Source organism: Garra rufa, chromosome 3, assembly GCF_049309525.1.
Source record: "Garra rufa chromosome 3, GarRuf1.0, whole genome shotgun sequence".
NCBI classification, from domain to species: Eukaryota; Metazoa; Chordata; class Actinopteri; order Cypriniformes; family Cyprinidae; genus Garra; species Garra rufa.
Genome location: NC_133363.1, coordinates 13,096,001 through 13,121,618, shown reverse-complemented (window position 1 = coordinate 13,121,618; position 25,618 = coordinate 13,096,001). Strand labels below are relative to the sequence as shown.

At 35.6% G+C, this 25,618-nt stretch overlaps 1 protein-coding gene across 1 annotated transcript; it reads left to right on the top strand.

Annotated features, from left to right (window-relative positions):
- Positions 1-25,596, top strand: cdh15 (cadherin 15, type 1, M-cadherin (myotubule)). The gene is made up of 14 exons (XM_073835720.1): positions 1-183; positions 12,771-12,935; positions 13,288-13,443; positions 13,754-13,898; positions 16,432-16,613; positions 16,718-16,846; positions 16,944-17,123; positions 17,487-17,725; positions 18,673-18,815; positions 18,940-19,173; positions 21,018-21,257; positions 21,357-21,502; positions 23,614-23,808; positions 24,232-25,596. Exons 1-14 carry the CDS (start codon positions 133-135, stop codon positions 24,430-24,432), a joined length of 2,406 nt encoding a protein of 801 aa, XP_073691821.1. The 5' UTR covers positions 1-132; the 3' UTR covers positions 24,433-25,596.
- Positions 25,597-25,618: the final 22 nt, after the last annotated feature.

The following is a 25,618-nucleotide window of genomic DNA, read 5'->3' as shown; positions in this document are numbered from 1 at the left end:
AGAGCTTCTAGTAGCCTGGAGACGCCTGTGTCCCTGTCTCATTGCAAACTTTGCTTGGACACTGTTGTCCAAGTCTCTAGAGTTTTATCATTTGGCAGCGGTTTATTGTGAACAGTAAGGATCAAAAGTCAGATGATGAAGGTGGTAGCGGTCCTGGGTGCACTGCTGGCCATTGTGTGTCAGGTGAGTTTGAACTTTACATATTAAGTGAATTCTGCGGATTTTAACTGTAGACTAAGACTTTAACTGTAAGTTGCACAGTAAAATATTTCAATGTTAATATAATATTAAAAGATATGATACAATCAAGCAATAAGCCCTGTGAGGTTACTATTCAAGAACTACTTTTACCATGAGTAACAGGAGTCTTAGTAAAAAATACTATTTCAGTTTTTGTGTTTAAAAATGTTTCAATGTCTGGAATTTTTTGTGAAATTTACTCAATTTAGCATGACAACACTTAATAAAATTATGAAATGTAATATGTAAATATAATAATCATTAAAAAATACATAATTATTCACTAAATAATATCATTAATCAGCCTAATTAGGCTGTACAGAAGCAACCTGACTTATAATAGAGAATTAATTTAGCTGATTTGTGTTTATCTGCATTTTTCAATGGCTTTTATATTTTATATGTAATGTTTAGACATGTTAGAGCTCACTGTGATATCTTCTCGTCTTAAAACTCAATGCTCATTTTTATGAACCTCAATTTTTTCCATAAACATTTGCTGTAGATTGTCAACATTGTCTTCAAATTGCTCAACACCATCAAATGTTAGAAACCTCAAACAAAAGTGAAGCTACATGTTTTCCAATGGAAAGCAATTGAGAATCTATTGTCCTTTATTTTTAAGCAATGCTATGTAATTAGATTAGCATTAGTTTATCTTGTTGGCTAAAGATTCACTGTGTAAGAAGTGGCTACAGTTTTGACCTTGGGGCACATCTGCTAAAATCATCTTTTGTGGTATAGTGTTTGGTAATTGATTGTTAACTTTGTCTTCAACTGGCTGAACTTACTAGCCGTCAGATGTATTATATTGTCGGTGGAAATGAATGCTCTAAACACGTGTCATTTCTGATTTATTGAACGACGACAGATAATGAAAAATCAGTAGAGAAGTGCAGCTTGTTTTAACCTCGTTTGACGTTACGTTTAAGGCCCCCTTTGGTCTGTCACTAGTGTAATCATGAAGACAACGAATGAGAATGCAAACAAAGTCACACTGCCGTAAATATTCGCCACAATCACTGATCAGAACTGTTTAGATTTGCAATGGGACACAGATTCTAAAATGAGAGATTTGTCCTGTACTTGCACTCTTTGGGCAAGCTTTCATCATGCTATACATAAACAGGAGAAATGTTGCTAGTGGCCGCCATGTTATTAATGAGCAATTCAAGAACAACTGCTGAATGTTATGTTAGAAGGTACTTTGGCCTTTTGATTCAATCTGACCCTGTTTTCAAAGCATTAGCAATTAGCATTAAAAAAACTTTTATTTTTTAATTTTCAATTACTCAGAGATTGAGAACTCATTCTGTTTTAGCTATGTTTCCTTTAAGGTATGACTTTGTCAGTGGAGAAATCTAAACACACAGATGATACATAAAAAGTAGAGAACTGTAAAATGAATGTGGATAACATATCTCAGATAATGTAGTCTTTCCTTCATATTAAAATCTCCTTTGAAATCTTGCCACACTTTAAGACATTAAGACCTCTTCTAAAACTCTAAATACTAGGATATCACACTAAGGAGAAAACTTATTTCAGAGCCAAAATCTTTGAGATCTGATTAGTATTTCTTCTACTGGTGTAATTCTGTAATAAACAATTCTACCATATGTACATTTAATGTGTTTCCTTTTCTCAACTGATGTAACAATACAGAGAGAATATGCAATACAGTACATATCATGGGGCAAGAAAATATCACCACATGCAACGCCAGTGCATACTAATGTTGGAGTTGAAAGTTTCCTACAAATCTTTAACTCAACTTGCTGATAACTTGATAATTTTCTTTCATTATGTTCATTAGTGCTGATGATTTATGGCTTTCTATGACTCTGGATTCATTGGTAATACCGGTAGTTACCGAAAAATGAAAATTCTGTCATTAATCACCCTCATGTCATTCCAAACCCGTAAGACCTTTGTTCTTCTTCAGAACACAAATTAAGCTATTTTTGATGAAAAATCTGCATAGACAGCAAGGGTCCAACCATGGTCTAGACACAGAAACGTAGTAAGGAAATCGTCCAAATCAGTTAACTGCAATTTTATGAAGCTAAGAAAATACTTTTTGTCCACAAAGAAAAAAAATAATGACTTGTAACTCGGATTTCTTCATCATTTGTGTTCCGAAGATGAACAAAGGTCTTACAGGTTTAGAACGACATGAGGGTGAGTAATTATCGACAGAATTTTCATTTTTTGGTAACTACCGGTATTACCAATGAATCCAGAGTCATAGAAAGCCATAAATCATCAGCACTAATGAACAGAATGAAAGAAAATGATCAAGTTATCAGCAAGTTGAGTTAAAGATTTGTAGGAAACTTTCAACTCCAACATAAGTATGCACTGGCGTTGCATGTGCTGATATTTTCTTGCCCCATGATATGTAATGTATTGCATATTCTCTCATTAGGAAACACATTAAATGTACATAAGGTAGAATTGTTTATTACAGAATTACACCAGTAGAAGAAATACTAATCAGATCTCAAAGATTTTGGCTCTGAAATAATTTTTCTCCTTAGTGTGATATCCTAGTATTTAGAAGAGGTCTGAACTATCCCTTTAATGTATGCCGCATAAGATAACTTAATTTGCTAAAATTCTCTGGTGATCAGGCAGGGAGTGCTAGGAATTCCCAAAGCTCATGTCCCAGGAGAGACTTATGTCTCACTGAGAGTATAGTGGGGTGCATTGAGATTCACACATGTCTCTGGTGGCGTGGTCTTGATATGACGGTGAGCAGCTGTTCCCAGATGCAGTCTTAACCCCATTTGTCTCACATGGTAATCTTGGCTACGGAAATAGGAGGCCAACACTCCCAGGCCATGCAATGAGCGAAAAAATCTGTTAATAAAGCACCCAGTGTTGAGTTCATGCACCAGTCCAGCTGGTGATAGTCAGTCTAACTGGCAACTTTGGGTTTCTCTTAAGGGTTAAACATTCTACTATTAGTCAATAGTGAATATCTATGTTTTACTGCTGCGCCTCATTTGCTTAAGTCAATCCTAGATTAGGGAACCAAGACAGGACAGTGTTATTTGAACATAATAGTCACCCCCTGTTTAAATTAGCGTGACATGACAGCATGGCCTGGTTATGAGGGTTTCATCGCTGACATGTTCTTGGCTGACAGCATGCAAGAAAGCAAGCAAAAAAGAAAGAATACTTAAAATCTTAAAAATATATTTAAAAAAAGTGCACTTGCAGATAATATAATATTAATTAAATAAAATGCGATTCAAGTGTTTCCCAACACACTTAAAGAAACAGTTCACCCAAAAATGAAAATTCTGTCATTAATTACTTACCCTAAAGTCGTTCCAAACCTGTAGGACCTTCATCGTATTCAAAACACAAATTAAGATATTTTGATGAAATCTAAGAGCTTTCTGAGCTTCAAGGTCCAGAAAGCTACCAAGAACATCAACAAAATAGTCCATGTGGCATCAATGGTTCAAAAATGTTATGAAGCAATGAGAATACATTTTGTTGCGAAAAAAGACTAAAATAACTTTAACAGTTCTACTCTTCTACATCACCTTAGCGCCATTTTAGAGAGTATATCACGACGCATACACGTGTTTTCCTCTAAACGTAATTGTTATTTTAGTTTTTTTGCGCAACAAAAAGTACTCTCGTAGATTCATAAAATTGCGGTTGAATACTGATGTCACATAGACTGTTTTGACAAAAAGCAAAACAAAAGCACGCACATCAGTCTCAAATGGGTGCTCGACTAAAAAGCAACAAATAGAAGAAAATAGACTGTTTTGTCAACGTTCTTGGTACCTTGAGCGTGGAAGGACTCTTGCTGTCTATGGAGGGTCAGAGAGCTCTCGGATTTAATCAAAAATAGCTTAATTTGTGTTCCGAAGATGAACAAAGGTCTTAAAGGTACAATATGTAATTTTTCGCCACTAGAGGTCGCATTGTTTAAAAACAATAACAGAGGCGACGCTTGATGACGCAATTACGGAGCGTAGAACGATGGGAAATGTGTTTTCACAAATCATGTTCACGGATGAGATACTGTCTTTTTTGCCTACCAATCTTATTGAGTATCACTGGAAGAAGCTATTGTAGATAGTGTTTGAAGAGGCACTCGTCCTCTAACAGAGAACTGCTTAACTTTACACTTAGGATGTAGGCACAATTGCCTTGAACCGAGCCTGAGCACGATTACTCCCGCTGGCCGCGCACTCAAAATCCGGCCGAAACACACTTACGTACGAGATAACGGCGAAAATATTTTTTTCTAATAATATTCTACCTAATAATTAATAATAATTCATCTATGCCGTTCGTTGATTTTCACTTGTATGTATCAGTGAGTTATTACGGAGAGTGAAAGAATATGAACGTTAGTTAAAGAATTTGCAGCTTTACTGGCAAACTACAATCCCTGTTCATCAATAAGGAGACAACCAGACCCATTATAAACTTAAATATACTTTACTGAATTAAATTATTTGAAAAGTGTTGTGTTGGTAATTATAGGATACATTTGTAGACACAGAATTGTATTTGTTTTGTGCTCCGACGCGGTTAGCGCTTAAACTATGCGTACCGCGCCCGAGCCCAACCGAACTGCTCTCTGACCCACCTCTTTCAGCCGGGACAGGGCCAGCTAAACGAACCGCGCCCGAGCGCGGCACGGAGCACTTACACAAGTCAAACGAACCGGGCTTTGGGCACGGTTTAAAACGTCTAGTGTGAGTACATCCTTACATACTGCGACATACTGGTCATTTATTTCACCCGTACGTTTGCGCTTCACAGAACGTGCAGGCAAAGCATAATCATGATCCATAACTATGTTATTGATTGAGGTATAAATACTAATATAAACGATATCAATATGAATATAATAGTATCGATCAAGACTAGCTACTACTTTTTCTTCTTCATCTCTTCTTTGCTTCTGTTCCCCTTTGTATTTGGCGGTTCCGCAGGAACTTAGAGAAACTAGAGGGGTCAAAGGTTATATGACGCCATAGATGGGCGACAAAACGGAAATAAAGAAACGGCCCGTGTCTTCGAATTAAACTATAAATTTCTCCGGATTTGAAAGTTCGTGGAAACTGTCGGGATAATGTAAGTACACAACTAAAAAAAATATATAACATAGATATAGTGATTTTTGCTATTTTTAAAGCTGAAAAATTACATATTGTACCTTTAAGGGTTTGGAACAACATAAGGGTGAGTAATTAATGACAGAATTTTCATTTTTGGGTGAACTTAAAAGTTTTAAATTACATTTAAAATAATTATGTTTTAATAATCTTTTATTGTGCTTTAAAGAAGTAAACATATTTTGATGTGTTGACTAACTTACAAAATGGAATGCAGAGTACTTGAAATTTATATTAACTGTAGTGTGTTATTTGAAATTACATTAAAAAAATTATATATTTCAAGTTTTTTAATTTGCAGCCTCATTATTACAATTATTTACACATTATTTAAATACATGACATACAAGTTTTCACAGAAATGACAAAGTATATTTTATTTTAGAAAGAAAAAAAAGATATGACCTTGGGCACATAGCACTTACTGGACTTAGTGGGGAATGACATGACAGAATGTGGCCACCTGTGTGACCCCTCCAACCTCTCATAGCCCGGCATTCTGTCGTGCCATACTGTCTCTGAGACACACAAAATCACAAATGTACAATGTCACATGCCCACACCAGTTAGCCAAGATAAACAAAACGCTAAATCTGGGATCTAATTATACCACTCATCCAATAATAATGAGTTCATATATACACTCTGGCTTTTATCCACAAAGCTAATTTTAGTTTTCAAGTAGCCAAGTGTTTTATTTTATGCTCACTGATGCTCCACAAGGAAAAACCATGCATTAAGAGCCGGGGGGGGGGAAACATGTAACTATCTTTTGTAGCCTCTGAAGGGCAGTACTTAATGAAAATATATTTTAGGCAAAATAAGAAAAATGTACACTCCAATGTATCTCCATCTTGTTCAAAAGTTTTCACTCCCCAGCATAGTTAATACATAGTTTTTTCTTTCTGGAGCATCAGTAAGTGTTTGAACCTTCTGTAATAGTTGCATATGAGTCCATCAGTTGTCCTCAGTGTGAAAAGTTGGATCTCAAAATCATACAGCCATTGTTGTAAATGGTTCAAATACACAAAAAATGCTGGAAAACCAAATAATTTGTGGGACCTGAAGGGTTTTTCTGAAGAACAGCAGGCAGTGCACGACAAACTCAAGGGACTCATGAACAACTATCACAAAAAAAAAAAAAACACAGCTGTGGATGATTCAGGTAAGAACACAGTATCAAATCAAAGGCATGTAAACTTTTGAACGAGATCATTTTTATAAATTCAACTACTATTTTTGTCTTGTGGACTATATGTAAGCATATTTTGTGTGAAATATCTAATTCAGTTCAGCACTAAATAATTTCATTTTGTATGATTCCTCTTATTTTTGGTAAAATAATTAACATTTGCCAGATTCTGAAAGGGGAGTGTAAACTTTTGACCTCAACTTAATTAGAAAAAGGCCTGCATTTATCTTAAAATGCATAATGCATTCTAATCTACTATTTAGACTTCATGACTATAACTAAAAAAAAAACACTAAAACTCTGTTGGACACACATGCATAAGCCTTATGTGTTCCACACTCACTCAGTTTGTTCTCCTCCTCAGAAATGTAGCATATCTCATTCTGTTAGTCACGCCTGCACCATCAGTGCCATGGTTCGGACCAGCTGACCCTGCCATATGTGTGTGGAGCTTTAGGAATGTCTACTCTGGTAAAAGTAGAGCTAAACTGGGTTAAATGTGACACAGAGAGCAACAACTGTGGATACTAAAAGGCCCAAAATAATTACACTTTCTGGAACATTCATAAGACTATCATGAAATAAGTGTAGGCTATGTTTTGGTGGATAACTGAATGAGAGGTCGGGGGTTGCTACAAAGTCTGCGGTTGGCACCTGCCGTCTCTGGTGGTATTAGTATATGGTTCGGACAGTAGGGTATTTTCAGCCATGGGAGAGATTAGTGCTTCCCTTGAGCAAATGTTTTCACATACAGCTCACATTGCTCAGGAGACATAATGGAGATCTCACTTGAGTCACTTGAGTTTTACGAGAAACAAAAAGAAAAAGTTGAGAAATTTGTTTATATTAAATTAATATTTGGGCAAATCTGAACAGCTTTTTAAACATTGTTTAGATTTTAAACAGAGAGATGTGAAATTACTGGGCTCTTTTTTTGAGGAGAAACCAGTGTCCATTTACTCTCCATTTAATTTAATTTCATTGCTTCTCTCTGTAGAGGAAACCAGTGTTTAATCTCTCCAAGTGGACAGTCTAGGATGTTCAGATGAGAATGTACAGATTAAAAAGCACTCATGCATGTCCTAAATGAGGTGAGGAAGTACATTAGCAGACCCACGTAAAAGCTGCATGAGTAAATGATAAGAGAAGTAACCAAACGTGCAGCTCTGTTAAAGACATCAAGAGACCTCCTGTAAATGCCACCCACAACACAGACTTCCCACCAAGACATACTTTGATCTTGGGGACTGAATCCCAGCAACCCAGTTAACTGAAACTCTTGAGTATCCAGATTTCATCTGACTGATATTGTGTCGATATGTATAACAGAGATTATGACAAATAAATATACACAATAATGTATAAAACTAATGGAAATTAAATTATTTTACAGTGTTTACGCAAAATTCACAAAGAAATGACTTCTGTGAAGGTATTGATGCCGATAGTCTCAATATAGCAAAATATTGGTTACCATATTGAATGGTACAGATCTATCACTAATTTGTCTACTAACTTGTCTTTCATGAAAACATTTGCATGTTTATTTGTCTGTGTGTGTTCGGAGACTGTTCAAATCGTCAAAAATTGCAAAAGTAACTGTTGTTTGAGAACTGAGTTCTGAAATACAAGAGTAAATACTCTAGACTGACTGTAATGTAGTACTACATAGCAGAATGGAGAATTCAGGCTGCTCTAAGATTAGTGTCCTCTAACAGGGTCTGTGCATGCCTGTGATGTCCAGCATTCTGGATGGGTTGCTCAGAGGCATGCCTTCAGGAAACACTTCCACCGCTGCGCCCATGAAGAAAATCAAAGAACTATGACAGCCATCGCTGCTATTTAAGATTTTTGTGTGGTGAATTATGTTTGCATTCTTAAATGAGGTCTACTTAGTCTTTTGTTCCTCAAATTTGTCACACAGTGTCCAAAATTAACACTTCCTGACCAATTAATTTGAAACAAAATACCCTTGTGAAAAAGAAGCACACTTTAGCATACGTTTAAAAGGACTGCTTATTATGGAAACAATATACTTCAAAAGAATATACTTCAGTGCAAACTAAATGTAATGTTTTCAGACACTTACTCACATGTTAACTGCAATTAAATGAAAATGTATTATGGTTGAAATTTATATTAAATGCAGTTAGTTGAAGATTTTCTTATGTTTTTTTAAAGAAGTCTCTTCTGCTCACCAAGTCTGGATTTATTTGATCCAAAGTACAGCAAAAACAGTAAAAATGTGAAATATTTTTACTACTTAAAATAACTGTTTTCGATTTGAATATATTTTAAAATATAATTATTTCAAAATTTTTAAAAGTAAAATTTTCAGCATCATTACTTCACATGATTCTTCAGAAATCATTCTAATATGCTGATTTGCTGTTCAAGAATTTTGTATTATTATTATTATTATCAATATAAAAAAATAAAAAAATCAGGATTCTTTGATGAAAGATTTTTGATCCAAAGATCAGTATTTATCTAAAATAGCTTTTGTATAAAAAGCTTTTGTAACATTATACACTATATTATTTAAAAGCTTGGAGCCAGTATAATTTTTTTTTCTTTTTTTCTGAGTATAAAAAATTAGGATTATGTCACTGGAGTAATAAAAAAAAGCAAAAAATTCAGCTTTGAAATCACAGAAATAAATTACATTTTAAAATATATTCAAATAGAAAGCTTTGGATCAAATTTTTTTTAAAACATTAAAAATGAAGACTTTTGACTGGTAGTGTATTGTTATGTAATGTCATTATCACTTCTATTGTCTTAAACTGACAAGCATTTATGGTAAACTAACATATACTTGTAAATAAATATAATGTATTTTGAATATAATTTATTTAGATTTAATTATAATTTAATTATATTCATCATTACACATTTGTAATGATGATGTTGCTTTTTAGTACATCTAAAATATAACTTTAAATGTATTATTGAATATCACACTGTAGTTCAAATGATAATCAACTAATTTGAACATAAAATAAGCTTACTTCTTCACAACAAAATACTAAAACATGAATTATATTGTACTTTAAAGTAAAACATTTAATTTGACATTAAATTTGACACAAAGTGTGTTAAATTGTGTTGAAAAGTGTGTAAAGTGTGTAGTTTACGTAAAAGTACACTTTTGAAAATATATTTTTAGGATTTGAAGTACGCTACAAGTGAGCATTCAATTCAATTAAGCGTATTTCTTTTTCACAAGGTTATACTAAATATAATAAAACAAAGCAAAATATAGTTTCATGGATGTAGTTTTATTAGAAGTATTTATGGCTGGTAAATTTCAATAGACTCACCAGTGACAGGTGTGCCAAACAGTTCATTTTAGACCCTGATGGCACAGCATTTTTATTACTCAAAGCCATTTACACAATGTTACTTCTCCCTCCATTTATCTTTGGCAAACTACTAGAGTTACACAGTTCTTGTAGTTTCAGTAAATCAGGCTTGGTCCATAGTGAGAATTGTTTCACTGTTTGACATGCATTGTGTCAATGTATGTGAGAATTTTGTCACCGTGTGTGGAATTTTGTCACTAAAGCACGTTTAGCAGCTGACCTCTGACCCCAGTCAGGTGCAGGCAGAAGCGAGTGTGTTTCAGAGTGACAGGCCTTGGATGGTGAAAACTGAGCCTGTTTTCCTGCTAAACAGCTGCATGTGTGTGTGTGTGTGTGTGTGTGTGTGTGTGTATGAGAGGGGGGTGATGTACGACTTCATTATTTTGGCTGAACATGTCTGTGCAGTCATTAGACTTTAATATATGAGTGTGTGTAGGTTTGTCAATGAAAAAAGAGATAAAAAAAAAAAAAAAGTTAGGTTCACTCCACCCCCACAGGCCTTCAAAGCACACTGGATTCCACATTAGAAACGCCATGAAAGATGTCAGCTCCACACACTTTATAGAAGCACTTTGAAGCTGGAACAAAAGTCAGAACTGCAGCCGTACAATAAAATGACAAACTAGTATTAACATGTGAAATGCAATCAAGGATTTTAAAGCAATCCAAATTAACGTGGTTGTCTAATACATGATTTCCTGCAATAGAGCCCTAGAGGTTTGTAATAGAAGTGCAGGTTTGTGAGATTGTAAAATTGCAAACCTTTGTGATGCTTTATCATACTTTTTCAATTAAAGGTCGTATCAGCGATTTCTAGCCTAAAACATAAAGTGTCAATTTCAGCTGACCTTTCTTCACGATCCGCTCGCTGCCTGCCCCATAAATTGTCTGTGAAAAAAACGCGTCTCTCTGGTCAGCCTAGGGTCCGAGATATGCCAAAAAAACAATCGGCACTACCAACCTTTCCACAGATAAACAAACAGTGTTCCAACCAATCAGCGTCAGGGGTTTGGTGTTGTGGACTTTCCTACTGGTGCAGGGATGTGAGGGAGGCGGAGCGAAAGTCCACAACACACTTTATGTTTCAGGCTAGAAATCGCTGATACAACCTTTAAAACAAGTATTTACAATTAAATGAAAAAATGTATAATAGGTTTTTTTTTTTATTAAATGCAGTTAGTTGAGCTTAAGAGTGTTTTTTAACCATTCAAGTAGCACTTAAAGGGGCTATATGCAACTTGTTCCCCAAAATAAACGTAACAATAGCCTTTTTATTTGACCATTTATGACTCAAACATCTCCCGATGAGCATACTGACACCTTGTCAGCTCACAGTGGGTGCACCTATAAGCCTGTATCCTATTTTTCCTATTTTCTGTCGGATCGGATTTTTCGAGCGCGTTCATGTTAAACGTTTCAGATCACTCTGCCACCACCGCTAGTCAGAAATTAGCCTATTATTGCAAACAAACTTAGTTTCTCAAACAATATGTATTTGACTGTTCTTACCTCTGTAAACATAATGTTGACTTATTTGCAGCGGATGACTTGTGAAGTTTGCACGTACGAGCGCGCGCTGCGAGAGCGAGCAGAAAGGAAGAGCAGTTCCGTTTTTTGGCCACAGGTGTCAGTCGCGAGTTTAAATTTCAGAACATTGCATATAGCCCATTTAAGTACATGTGCATATGTAATTTCATAATTACTTCTATTGTATTTAAAATATGGTTCAAGTATACTACAGAATGTACTGACAACCCTGCTGAAAAAAACAGCATATGCTGGTTAGGTAGGTTTTGGTGCTGGGATGCTGGTTTTAGCTGGTTTATGCTGGTCCTTTGCTGGTTAATGCTGGTCCTTTGATGGTTTATGCTGGTCATGTTGCTGGTCAAGGACCAGCATAAACCACCAAAGGACCAGAATAAACCAACAAATGGCCAGCATAAACCAGCAAAGGACCAGCATAAACCAGCAAAGGACCAGCATAAACCAGCTAAAACCAGCATCCCAGCACCAAAACCTACCTAACCAGCATATGCTGGTTTTTTCAGCAGGGAAGCATTTATGTTAAAACTAAAATATATTGTAATATCATTTCTATTGAGACTTGTATGTCATGGTTTTAATACATATTTCTAATTAAAATATTTTAACCTTAACTGTAATATTAATTAATACACTACAGTTAAAAGTACAGTACTTTACACATCAAAGTAAGTGTAGGCCTACTTCTTAAGTGTTTGTGAAAAAAAAAACTCTTATTAAGTACACTTACAGTTAAAGTCAAAAGTTTACATACACCTGGCAGAAATGGCAAAATGCGAATTATTTTACCAAAATAAGAGGGATCATACGAAATGCATGTTATTTTTTATTTATTACTAACCAGAATAAGATATTTAACATAAAATCACATATCTTTAGGTCTCACAAATTATTTGGTTTTTCAGCATTTTTGTGTATTTGAACCCTTTTCAACAATAACTGTATGATTTTGAGATCCATCGTTTCACACTGAGGACAACTGAGGGACTCATATGCAACTATTACAGAAGGTTCAAACATTCACTGATGCTCCAGGAGGAAAAACAATGCATTAAGAGCCAGGGGTGTCAGTCCTAAATGAAGAAAGATTGTTTTTTATGATGTCAGCCAGCAGGGGCATTATTTTTAAAGTGTCATCAATGGTACAGATATGAATCTGGAAATGAATCTGTTAATCTGTACATTTTTTACAGAGATGTATAAAGAGTGCTGTGGAGTGTGTGCATGTCACCCAAGAACATCCAGTTCCTAATCACTGCTCCATGTGTTTTGTTGCAGGTCAGCAGCAGCAGTCAGGTAACACAGACAGATCTGAACCCAGCTGTGCTTTACCCGTGGAGACACAGGAGTGCAGGTCCACAGGTCAGGGTGAAGAGAGACTGGATCATTCCACCAATCCGAGTATCAGAAAACAGCAAGCAGGTCCCTGAAGATCTGGTCCAGGTAAACAAACAGCCCACTATTATAGTTGCTTAATATAGATCTGAAAAAGAGTGTTTAAAAAGACATTTATGATCAAGTTCACTAGATCATACTAATTGAAGCTAAAGGTGATGGTGATGTATTTTTATAAATGTAACTATTAAATTATATAATCTGTTCTTTTATGAGAGTCATAGTATTCTGGTTTAGAACAGATACAAAAAAATGCAAAAGATATGTAATACAGCAAAATAAAAATAAAAATAGCAAGCCCATGTGTGCAACACACATAAAACATAAACCATATCCTCACACTCTCTGAAATAAGCTGTTTACCATATGGCTGTAACACGTTCCATGTCTTCTCTTGCAGATTAAATCCGACAAGATTTTCACTGGGGAGGTGATATACATGCTGGAGGGACCTGGGGTTGACCAGGACCCCAAGGGCCTCTTTGAAATTGATGAAAAAACAGGATGGATCAAGAGCAAAATGCCACTAGACAGGGAAAAGCACAAGAGTTTTAAGGTAAACAGGTTTGGTGAAATTGTTTTTTATAATCAAGTCATGAACAGAAGGAAACAAAAGTCTGAGGCCACTAGTGAAAATAGGAAGCTTACATTACATTTTAATAATTGTGACTAAGAAATAGTGCAGAATAATATTCATTATTTGATATTTAAATACTTCACATATCATAACATTTCTTTCTATTGAATTTTTGACAATTTTTTCAGTATGGTTTCAGACTTATGAATCCCACAGTAGAGCTCACAGATAGGAGGCTTGATTAATTATCAAAATGATCCTAAATAACTAATATGTTTAATTTCCTCAGCTCAAAGCTTTTGCACTCTCACCAAGTGGAGAAAGACTGGAAAGTCCCACCACTATTGAAATCTACGTTTTAGATCAGAATGACAACAGGCCTGAATTTACCCAGAAAGAGTTTATCGGCACTATTCCTGAATTCTCTGTTCCAGGTAATATATGCATGTACAACAGCATTTCAAAAATTATTTAAATATTAAAATATTATAAATAAATAAATACTTTTTCTATTAAAAAAAAGAGAAATCACTCTCACTTCAATACAATTAATTACACTTTCAGTCAAAAGTTTTTGAACTAGTTTTTTACTGTTCAGGTTTCTTTGATAAATATAAAGTTCAGAAGAACAGCATTTATCTGAAATAAAAATCTTTAGTAATATTATAAATGTTTTATCACCACTTTTGATCAATTAATTTAAAAGCATCCTTGCTAAATAAAAGTATTAATTTCAGTAATTTCTTCACCTGAAAGCTGAGATTTTGAATGGTATAGTGTATAATGTTACAAAAGCTTTTTATTTTAGATAAATGCTGATCTTTAGATCTTTCTATTAATCAAAGAATCCTAAAAATGTACTCAACTGTTTTAAATATTGATAATAATAATAGTTTTTTGAACAGCAAATCAGCATATTAAAATGATTTCTGAAGGATCATGTGACGCTGAAGACTGAAGTAAAGTTTAGATTTGATCACATGAATAAATTACATTTTAAAATATAATAAAATAGAAAAGAGTTATTTTAAATAGTAAAAAATATTTCAAAATTTTACTGTTTTTTGTACTTTGGATCAAATAAATGCAGGCTTGGGTGAGCAGAAGACTTTTTTTTTTTTAATATTAAAAATCTTATTCTTCAAAATCTTTTGACTGGTAGTGTATGTCATCACCTTAATTTCAATCAAACCCTGTATGTTTTTTTTTTCTTCTTCTCTTATTAAGTTATTTAGCAAAATTTCTAGGCTGTTCTTTTCCATGTTCCACATTGCATGTTCAAAATACATAAAAGAACCTATAAAGTTTATGCACAATGTCTTCTTATTTGGTGTTCAGTGCACTGTGTTTCTGGTTGTAAGCAAACAAAGACATAAAAAAATATTTTCATATAAAAAAAAATATATTCATACCCCTGGCAAATTCGGACTTAAAGTTACTTTTATTCAACCACCAAGTTTTTTTTTGACCGGAAATGACACAGGCTTCTCCCAAAAGATAATAAGACGATGTACAAGAGGCATCATTGTGGAAAAAAATATTTCTCAGCTTTTATTTACATTTAAACAAAAAGTGGCATGTCCAAAATTATTCATACCCTTTGCAAACTGTCACAGTCTATGGGAAAATCTAAAGTTCTATACCATTCCAAATAGTCCAAGCTGTTCTAAAGCATCCTAATTACCCTGATTCATTGGGAACAGCTGTTTTAATCAACTCAACAGGTGAAAAACAGAAGCTCTCTGCTGTTGGTTTGTGGACAGTCATGGCTAAGACAAAGGAGCTCACTAAGGACCTGGGGCTGCACAATGTGGCTTCTCACAGGTCAGGAAAGGGCTATAAGACCATATCTAACTGTTTTGAAGTTCCAGTGGCTAGAGTGCAAAGTATTATTACAAAATACAAGACGTTCCGCACTGTGAAAAATTTCAGAGGACGTGGTCGGAAGCCAAAAGTGACACCTGTGCTGGCCAGGAGGATAGTGAGAGAGGTAAAAGAGGATCTAATGAACACCACCAATTCCTGATGAATCTGGGCTCTGCTGGTGGCAACATCTCAAGGCAGACAGTCCAACGGACACTGCACACCACTGGGTTCCACGGACGCAGACCAAGGAGGACACCACTTCTCCAGATAAGGCACACAAAAGCCTGCTTGGCCTTTGCAAATGCTCATCTGGACAAAGAAGAAGACTTCTGGTCTTCTGTTTTATGGTCAGATGAAACAAAAATTTAATTGTTTGGCCACAATGATGTAGCCTTCGTTTGGCATAAAACAGGAGAAGCCTTCAACCCCAAGAACACCATCCCCGCTGTCAAACATGGTGGTGGGAACCTAATGTTTTGGGGGTGTTTTTCAGCCAGTGAACCAGGGAACCTAATCACAGTAAACAGCACCATGAAAAAGGAGCAATACATCACAATTCTCAACAACAACATCAGGCAGTCTGCAGAGAAACTTGGCCTTGGGCACCAGTGGACATTTCAGCACGACAACAACCCAAAACACACAGCAAAAGTGGTGAAGAAATGGTTAGCAGACAAAAACATTAACGTTTTGCAGTGGCCCAGCCAGAGTCCTGACTTAAATCCAATTGAGAATCTGTGGAGGGAGCTAAAGATCAGGGTGATGGCAAGGAGACCCTCCAACCTGAAAGCGATGGAGCTCATCGCTAAAGAAGAATGGGCAAAAACACCCAGGAAGCGTTTGACTGCTGTAATAGCCAATAAAGGCTTTTCCATTGATTATTGAGAATGGTATGAATAATTTTGGACATGCCACTTTTTGTTCAAATGTAAATAAAAGATGAGTAATATTTTTTCCACAATGATGCCTCTTGTACATTGTCTTATTATCTTTTGGGAGAAGCCTGTTTCATTTCCGGTCAAGAAAAAAAACTTGCTGGTTGAATAAATAATTTCTTGACTGTAACTATCATAACCTTGTTATGTGGTTCTCTGTCATCAGGAACTTCAGTGATGCAGGTTACAGCAATAGATGCTGATGATCCAATGACAGAAAACGCAGCTCTGAGCTACTCCATCATTGGGCAAGAAAGTATCCCTCCTCACAGCATCAACAAGACCATGTTTGGCATTAACAACAAAACTGGAGTCATCTACACTCGAGATGTGGGATTGGATAGAGATGTGGGTATTTTGCTCCAAAAGTGTCTCATGAATAAACAGCATAGACAAAAATACAGATTTCAAAGTCTGAACAAAGAAAGTAACATGCCCTGATGTGTTGTCAGGTGGTGCAGTCCTTCAGGCTGACTCTGCAGGTGGCTGACATGTCTGGAATGGGCCTAACCTCCACCAGTCGTGCCATCATTCACATCTCTGACATTAACAACCATGCTCCGAAATTCCATCCTACCATGGTGTGTAGCAACTAAAAACCAATTGAAAACAGGCATAGTTTGTGATGTTCACTTGATCATTGTTTTCTGAGTTCTTGATCCAATTCTTTGACTGCAGTACAACATGTATGCAATGGAGAACAAGTACATCTCAGAGCTGGGGAGGGTCAATGCGACAGATAAGGACCAGAAAGGCGGAGATAACTGGAAGATTAAATACACCATTGTAAATCCTACAGGAAACTTTGCCATCCGCACAGACCCAGTTTCCAACCAAGGCATCATTTCTGTAGTTAAGGTGAGATTACTGTCATAAATTGTGGTAAATTAAAGACTGCGGCAAACCAAGCTTGTCCCATTTTTTAGATTAGATTTAATATGAAACTTTAAGGTTAACATATTCAAATTAAAGCCAGAAAACCTCTGATAAAATGGGGACTTTAAGACCAAGCATTCATCATTAATCCAATATATTAACTACAAATTAAAAATGATTTAAATGCAGTTTAAATGTGAGCCTAAATCAACATTTAAGAGTTTGAGCTTCTGTTTAAAGATGTTTCATCCCTCTTCTTTCTCATCAATCCCTTAGGAAACTGTGATTGTGTTTCTTATTATTTGTACACTACATTTCAATTACAGTGTCTCTACTCTCTTGCAGCCGCTAGACTATGAATCCCAGGCGGAGTACCGACTCATTGTCAAAGCAGAGAATGAAGTCAGGCTTAAAGCCCAATACGAACAAATACACAGTGCTACAGTCACCGTCAGAGTGATGAATGAAAATGAGGCACCAGTCTTCTATAAAAACCCTATTAAAGTGACTGTTGCAGAGTCCATTGTTCCTGGTACTGTCCTAGTCTCAGATATTGCTCATGATCCAGATAATGCCAAGCTGAGGTGAGGCTCACTTATCTGAAACATCCACACAATGCACAGCACACTGAAGCCACATAGAGGATGTTGAATTAACATCCTTAGTACTTTGAAAAACAAGCAATCATATGCCAAACCCTATCCAAAAGCTTGACCATTAAGCTACCCCTAAAATTATAGACAATAAGACTGGCATTTTTCAGAATTTCACAAATTCTGTGTTTTTTCAGCAGTTTTGTGTATTTGAACCCTTTCCAACAATGACTGTATGATCATAAGATCCATCTTTTCACACTGAGGACAACTGAGGGACTTTATGCAACTATTACAAAATGTTCAAATGCTCACTGATACTTCAAAAGGAAACACAATGCATTAAGAGCTGGGGGGTGAAAACTTTTTGAAAATCAGGGTAAATTTCACTTACTTTGTCTTCTGTGAAACATGTTAGTATTGTCTGTAGCTTCTTAAGGGCAGTACTGAATGAAACCAATATACACCCCTGGCTCTTAATGCATCATTTTCCTTCTGGAGCATCAGTGAGCATTTGAAGTCCCCAGTTGTCCTCAGTGGGAAAAGACAGATCTCAAAATCATAAAATGATTATTGAAAAGGATTCAGAAACACAAAAATGCAGAAAAACCAAAGAATTTGTGGGACCTAAGTTATTTTTCTGAAGAACAGCGGGCAGTTTAACTGTTCAGGACAAAGAAGAATCTCGTAAACTATCAAAAAGAAAAAAAAATCTGATCATTCAGGTAATAACACAGTATTAAGAATCAAGTGTGTGTAAACTTTTGAACGGGGTCATTTTTATCAATTTTATTATTTTCTCTTGTGGACTATATGCAAATGTCTTTTATATGAAATATCTTATTCAGGTCAAACTTTCAGCTGTATATTAAGCCTAACACTATATTTCAAAACTTGACGTGTACAGACCTCCTTAGGATTGTGCGTTTTTTGTTCAGGTTTGAAATAATTCGAGATCCTGAGAATTGGCTTGCTATCAACCATGCAACTGGACAGATCACAGCCAGGAGATCCTTTAACATCCGGTCTCCCTACGTCAGGAACAACATTTACTCTACAACTGTTAAAGTCATAGATCAAGGTGAGCACTTCAGACAATAAAAAACAAAATGATAACAGCAGAATAAAACAACCATCACAAAATCACCAATGTGATCTTCTTTGAATAAAAATGGTAAGCATTCGTGTGATAACTCTCTTTCCAGATGCTGATGGCACCTCTGCAACAGCTACACTGGAGGTCAATCTGTGGGAGACCAATGATTACCCACCAGTGCTAATACCCTTGAGTGGGACTGTGTGTAGTGACAGGGAAAGAGATAAACTGGGCCTACTGCTTAGTGCTGTGGATGAAGACATGTCCCCTCAAGCTGACCCCTTCAGTTTTTACATTGCTGACCAAAATGTGGCTGCCAACTGGACCATCATAACTCTCAATGGTAAAAACATCAACATAAATTACATTTTTATATATTTGTACCCTGCTGAAAACCAGCTTAGATTAGGATAGAAGTCCATGCTGTGCCTGATTGATCTGGGTGATAGTTTGATGCAGGTATGCCTGTTAACCAACATTTTCTTTTAGGTAGAACTTGTAGATCAATGGTGATCTTAATTAACCAAGTATGTCTTGGATAATCAAGCGAGTTAAGAAGCCAAGTGCGGAAACTGGTTTATGCTTGTCTATATGGTGTTCTGTTGGTCTAACCTACTTGTTGTGGATAGAAAGAAATCTCGCTTATTAAGTAAGTTAAGAAAAGTCTTTGAAGGTGAGTTTGATCAAAGTTGGAGCTAAACTCTGCAGCAAAGTGGACTTCAAGGGCCAGAGTTGAGAACCCCTGCTTTAAAACAAGGGTAGCCAACCATGCTACTTGAGGGCGACTGTCCTGCAGAATTTAAAGGGTTAGTTAACACAAAAATAAAAATTAGCCCATGATTTACTCACCCTCAAGGCATCCTAGGTGTATATGACTTTCATCTTTCAGACCAATCTAATCAGAGTTATATTAAAAATTGTCCTGGCTTTTCCAGGTTTTATAATGGCAGTGGAGCAGGTGTTTTTGTTCAACAGTCCAAAAGAAGTCCAATAAAGTGCATCCATCCATAATAAAAAGTGGCTTACACGGCTGAGGGGGGTGAATAAAAGCCTCCTGAAGCAAATCAATGCATTTTTGTAAGAAAAAATATCCATATTTAAACCATTATAAACACTTTTTTTCTTGTAACAAAAAAGGTCATACATTAGAAGTACAAAACAAGGATTTGTAAAGAAAAATGTCAGAGGATTTCGATATAAGCCAAAAGCAAAAATAAAGAAAACTTTACTTCCTTTGCTCCTGTAAACAAATGTTGGTTTTCGCAAGACTAGCATATTCTCAGAGGCGTATGCGCTACTAATACGTCCTACATCATCTACCTGGAACGGCTTGTACGCATGACAGTTAGCGCAAGCTAGAGAAAAGTGTTTACAACATTTTAAATATGTATAGATTTATTATAAAACGTCATCGTTCCACTACAGGAGGCCTTTATTCACCCCCCGCAGCCATGTGAGGCACTTTTTATTATGGATGGATGCACTTTATTGGACTTCTTTAGGACTGTTGAATAAAAAAAAAAACACCATTATGAATCTGGGAAGAGTCAAGACAATTTTTAATTAGGTATGAATTGGATTGCTCTGAAAGAAGAAAGTCATATACACCTAGGATGCCTTAAGGGTGAGTAAATTATGGGCTAATTTTCATTTTTGGGTGAACTAACACTGTAACACTAACTTCGAACAAACTTGCCTGTCTGGTACTTTCTAGCAGTCCTGACCGTAATTAGTTTAAGATTTATTTGAATACAACAAAAACGCAGAAAAGTGGACCTCAAGGGTAGCAAGGGCAGCCAACCCTGCTCCTGGAGAGTGCATTAAGATTTATTTGAACAGGGTTGGAATAAAACTCTGAAGAAAGGTAGACCTTGAGGGCCAGAGTTGAGAATCATTAGTTTAAAATGAGGGTAGCCAGCACGGCTTCTGGAGGGCTATCATCCTGCAGAGTTTAGTACCAACCATGATCAAAACTACTAAGATAATAAGATAATAAAGGTATTCAGGGTTAGTTGAAAGTAACAGGCAGGTGTATTGGATGAGGGTTGGAACTGAAGTCTCCAGAAGGATAAGCAGACCTCCAAGATCAGGGTTGGCAATGCCTTCTTTAGAAACAGATTTCACAGTGTACTTTGATTTCTAATACCCCTTGTTTTTGCTTCTGTCTCTTTACATGTACGTTACCAGAGACTCATGCGGTTCTCCAGCCACTGATAGACATAGAGAAAGGTGAATTCTCTATTCCTGTGGTTGTATCAGACTCTGGTTCCCCTTCCCTTTCCTCTAGTGGTCTGGTCAACGTGACTGTGTGTCCCTGTGACAGTTTCGGTGACTGCAAGAGCTACACTGCAGCCATCTTTGGAAGCAAAATCGGAATAAGCTTCATTGCCCTTATGATTATTATGGGATCCATTATTCTTCTGTTGTGTAAGTAAACTGTATTTATGTGCATATGCATAAGCTGTATTGAATTGGTAGTGGATATACTTGAAATTCTTTATAATAAAGCTTGTTTTTGTATTTCAGGTCTGATTGCTCTTGCTGTAGCGGTGAAGGCCTGCACAAGGCAGAACATTAGAAAAGGAGGAGGTCTGCTGGTCGGAGGATCTGATGATGACATCCGTGACAATGTCTTTCACTATGATGAGCAGGGAGGAGGAGAAGAGGATGAAGTAAGAGCAATGACCTCATTTTATACATTTTACATGTTAATACAGTGTATTCTGATATAGTCATTTTTAGAAAGTGAATATATAAAATATATTATGCAAACACCATGCAATATAGTAGATAGGAGCAGGTGTGGAGAGTACAGGATGTACTGAATATACTACAAATTATATACAGTACTTTGCACAGTTTGCACCAATTCTCTACACTCTCAGTGTACAGAAGCTGTCACTGGGGCAGTACCTTTTCAAAAGGTACACTTTTGGACCTTTAAGGTACTAATATGTACATTTTAGGTACTAATATGTCCCAAAGCTGGACCTTTTGAAAAGGTAACGCCCCAGTGACAGCTTTTGTACCTTTTTTTTTTTCTGAGAGTGTATATACACTACGCTTCGAAATACTTACAAATGAAATCTAAAGTTTACAGAATCTGCAAAGTGTTAATTATTTTACCAAAATAAGAAGGATCATACAAAATGCATGTTATTTTTTTATTTAGTACGGAGTTGATTAAGATATTTTACATAAAAGACATTTATATATAGCCCACAAGAGAAAATAATAGTTTTATAAAATTTATAAAAATGTTTACATGCACTTGATTCTTAATACTGTGTTGTTACCTGAATCATCCACAGCTTTGTTTCTTTTTGTTTGTTTGTTTTGTTTAGTGATAGTTGTTGATGAGTTCCTTGTTTGTCCTGAACATTTAAACTGCCTGCTGTTCTTCAGAAAAATCCTTCAGGTCCCCAAATTCTTTGGTTTTTCAAAAAGTTTTGTGTATTTGAACCCTTTCCAACAATCAACAATGACTGTATAATTTTGACACTTTGACAAGTTTGTTCGAAGTTAGTGTTAAAGTGTTAGTTCACCCAAAAATGAAAATTAGCCCATAATTTACTCACCCTTAAGGCATCCTAGGTGTATATGACTTTCTTCTTTCAGAGCAATCCAATTCATACCTAATTAAAAATTGTCTTGACTTTTCCCAGATTCATAATGGTCTAATCTTTTCACACTGAGGATAACTGAGGGACTCATGTGCAACTATTACAATAGGTTCAAATGTTCACTGATGCTCCAGAAAGAAAAACTACATTAAGAGCCAAGGGTGTACATTTATCTTATTTTGCCTAAATATCTTTTTTTTTTTATTATTCAATACTGCCCCTCTGAAGATACAGAAGATAGTTACATGTTTCCCAGAACACAAAAAGTTACATACAAAGTTGCATATGAGTCCCTCGGTTATCCTGTGTGAAAATTTGGATCTCAAAATCAGTCATTGTTAAAAAGGGTTTAAATATACAAAAATGCTAAAAAAAAATTGTGGAACCTGAAGGATTTTTCTGAACTGTTTAAGACTCATGATAAAATATAACTAAAAAACAACAACAAAAAAACAACAACTGTGGATCATTCAAGTAACAACACAGTATTAAGAATCATATGTATGTAAACTTTTGAACAGGGGTCATTTTTTAAAAATTCACCTATTATTTTCTCTTATGGACTATATGTAAACTCCTTTATGTAAAATATCTTATTCAGGTCAGTACTAAAAAAAAAAGAACATGCATTTTGTATGATCCTTCTTATTTTTGTAAAATAATTAACATTTTGCTAAATTCTGCGAGGTGTATGTAAACTTTTGACTTCAGCTGAATATGTGAACCTACTACATTTGTCAAAATGAGCAGTAAACAACACAGCACACCAAAGACATTTTACACACAGCAGGATTATTATTATTATTGTTGTTTTAAATAAATAGACACTACTCGCTAAAATAATATGCCTACATGGTGTGGTGTGCTCATATGCAGTAAGCAGTGGTATTCCATTCATCATGGGATGAGCATTGAACACAGCTCCTGTCTGAGTCACAGACTTTGATTTATCCTGGGGATTTTCTCCTTATGACACATGGATCCTACCGTGATAGACTGGACAGATGTATAGGGCCTCCTGTCCCAAACTAAGAAGCAAAGTCACTGTGCTTTCATTGTTCTCGGCAGTACAAGAAAGTTGGATGTTTGTTAGATTTATAACTGCTTTGAGGTGAAATGGTAAACTTCCTAAAATACCTAAAGCTGTTTCTCTCCTACAGGATGCATTTAATATTGACTTCCTGAGGAACCCAAGAGACATGGTCCCTTCCCCAGCCTCATTTTTCCCACAAGACTACAGCCTGCCCAGAGGAAAACAACCTTTAAGGAAAGACGCACCCCATAACCTGCCTTCTCCAACATATCCACGCAAACCCCCCGGAGACCCAACTGACATCGAAGATTTCATCAATGTTGTAAGTGAGGTTTCTTTATAAGAATTAAGATTTATTCTGGAATATTTGTGAGTAATGTTCAGTACATTTTCTTTAAGTACCAAGGTGTTATACATTTGAAAGAGCACCAAAAGCATATTCCAGAATCTTCATTTATCTGCAGTCCTAAATGTGTAAAAATAATTGCAAAGTGCTATTTCTATCAAGGTTTGGATTTTATATTTACAAACTGAATAGCTAAATCAGTAAATTCTGGTGTCATTCAAAGTGTTAACTTTCGTATTTTTAAGTATTTAAAAAAAAAGTGGTAAAATAACTTAATTAAATTTAAGGAAAATATAAAACTTTATATGACCATCAATGTACATATATTCTCTGGAATTCTGATAAAAACAAACTTTGCTTTGCAATTAAAAATGAACTTTTTCTGCTTCATCCCAACAGGGCCTGGACGCTGCTGACAATGACCCGAACGTCCCACCATACGATACAGCTCTGATCTATGACTTTGAAGGCGATGGGTCGGTAGCAGGCAGCCTTAGCTCTATTGCTTCCACAGGCTCAGATGGTGACCAGGACTACGACTACCTCAATGACTGGGGACCACGGTTTAAAAAACTGGCTAACATGTATGACCCACGTTAGACACCAGACTGATTATTTTGTTCAATGAATGTCTTTCAAAACTCAATGCAAAACAAATGTCCCATCTTCTATATTAGAGACAGCTTATCATGTAAGGATGAAGGAGGTGGTTTTACATTACTGATATTGTAGATAAATGGAGGTCTCTATCTAATCCCCAGTGATATGGTTTTGCTTAAGGTCATCAGTGTCAAAAAGAGACCCACTATGTCTTTTTCTTTTCCTTCATGGATCAGTGAACTATTTCGACATGCTGATGTGACAGGTGCTTGCTTTGGGCCAGTGTGCAAATGGCTCACATTGTGAAAAGCACCAACTGGAGGGAGGAACCGTGTGTTAGTGCATACTGATTAGACATGGTGCAAAAAGAGATGCCTTGTTCAGAAAACGTGTCATGTTCTTGAGGGATTATTTTTTAGCTGATGACCAATACAGAGGTTTGCTGAGCATGTAGGGTAAACAGAAAGAATAATTCACCCCAAAATAAAAATTATTTACTTGTCTTTTTTTCTAAACCCATACGACTTTCTTTCATCTATCAAACACAAAAGGAAGGTTTTTATATTTTGGTAAACTTTAGAGCTACTCTTTTCATTGCAGACTATTGTGCACAGGTTGTATAAAGTAGTTTTATGGTGACTTTATTTGTCCCTTTTAACATGAAAACAGCAGCTCTGAAATTCTTCTACATATATCCTTGTGTGTTTCAATGGAAGAAAGTCGTATACCTATAAAAAAAGAATGCATTGACTGTTCAATATCTATTTTTAAATAGTTGACTGATAAAATGATTTTTTTTTAAACTTGAGATCTTTTGATCAACTGTTTTATCTTATTCTTTTTATACATGATTAGTATATTGTGTAATATATGTGCTTATAATCCTATTTTTGCTTTTCTACAGTTAATCTCATTAAAGAGCCTTAATTTTGGAAATAATTATCATTTTCATATACAACATATTTACAGTTTGCTAAATGAATGACGCTTCAAATGTATATATTTTTTGTTTTCCCCTCAGGAAAACACTAGTTTTTCCTAATTACATAATGCCTATTGTAATTATTTTGTTTGTTTCTGTGTTTCTCAATTTTGAACTACATATTTGTTTTTAATATTTATTTCATAAGAAAATGTGAAATTATGTTATCTTTTCTTTTAGTTATGAATAAAAGATTGGAACAAT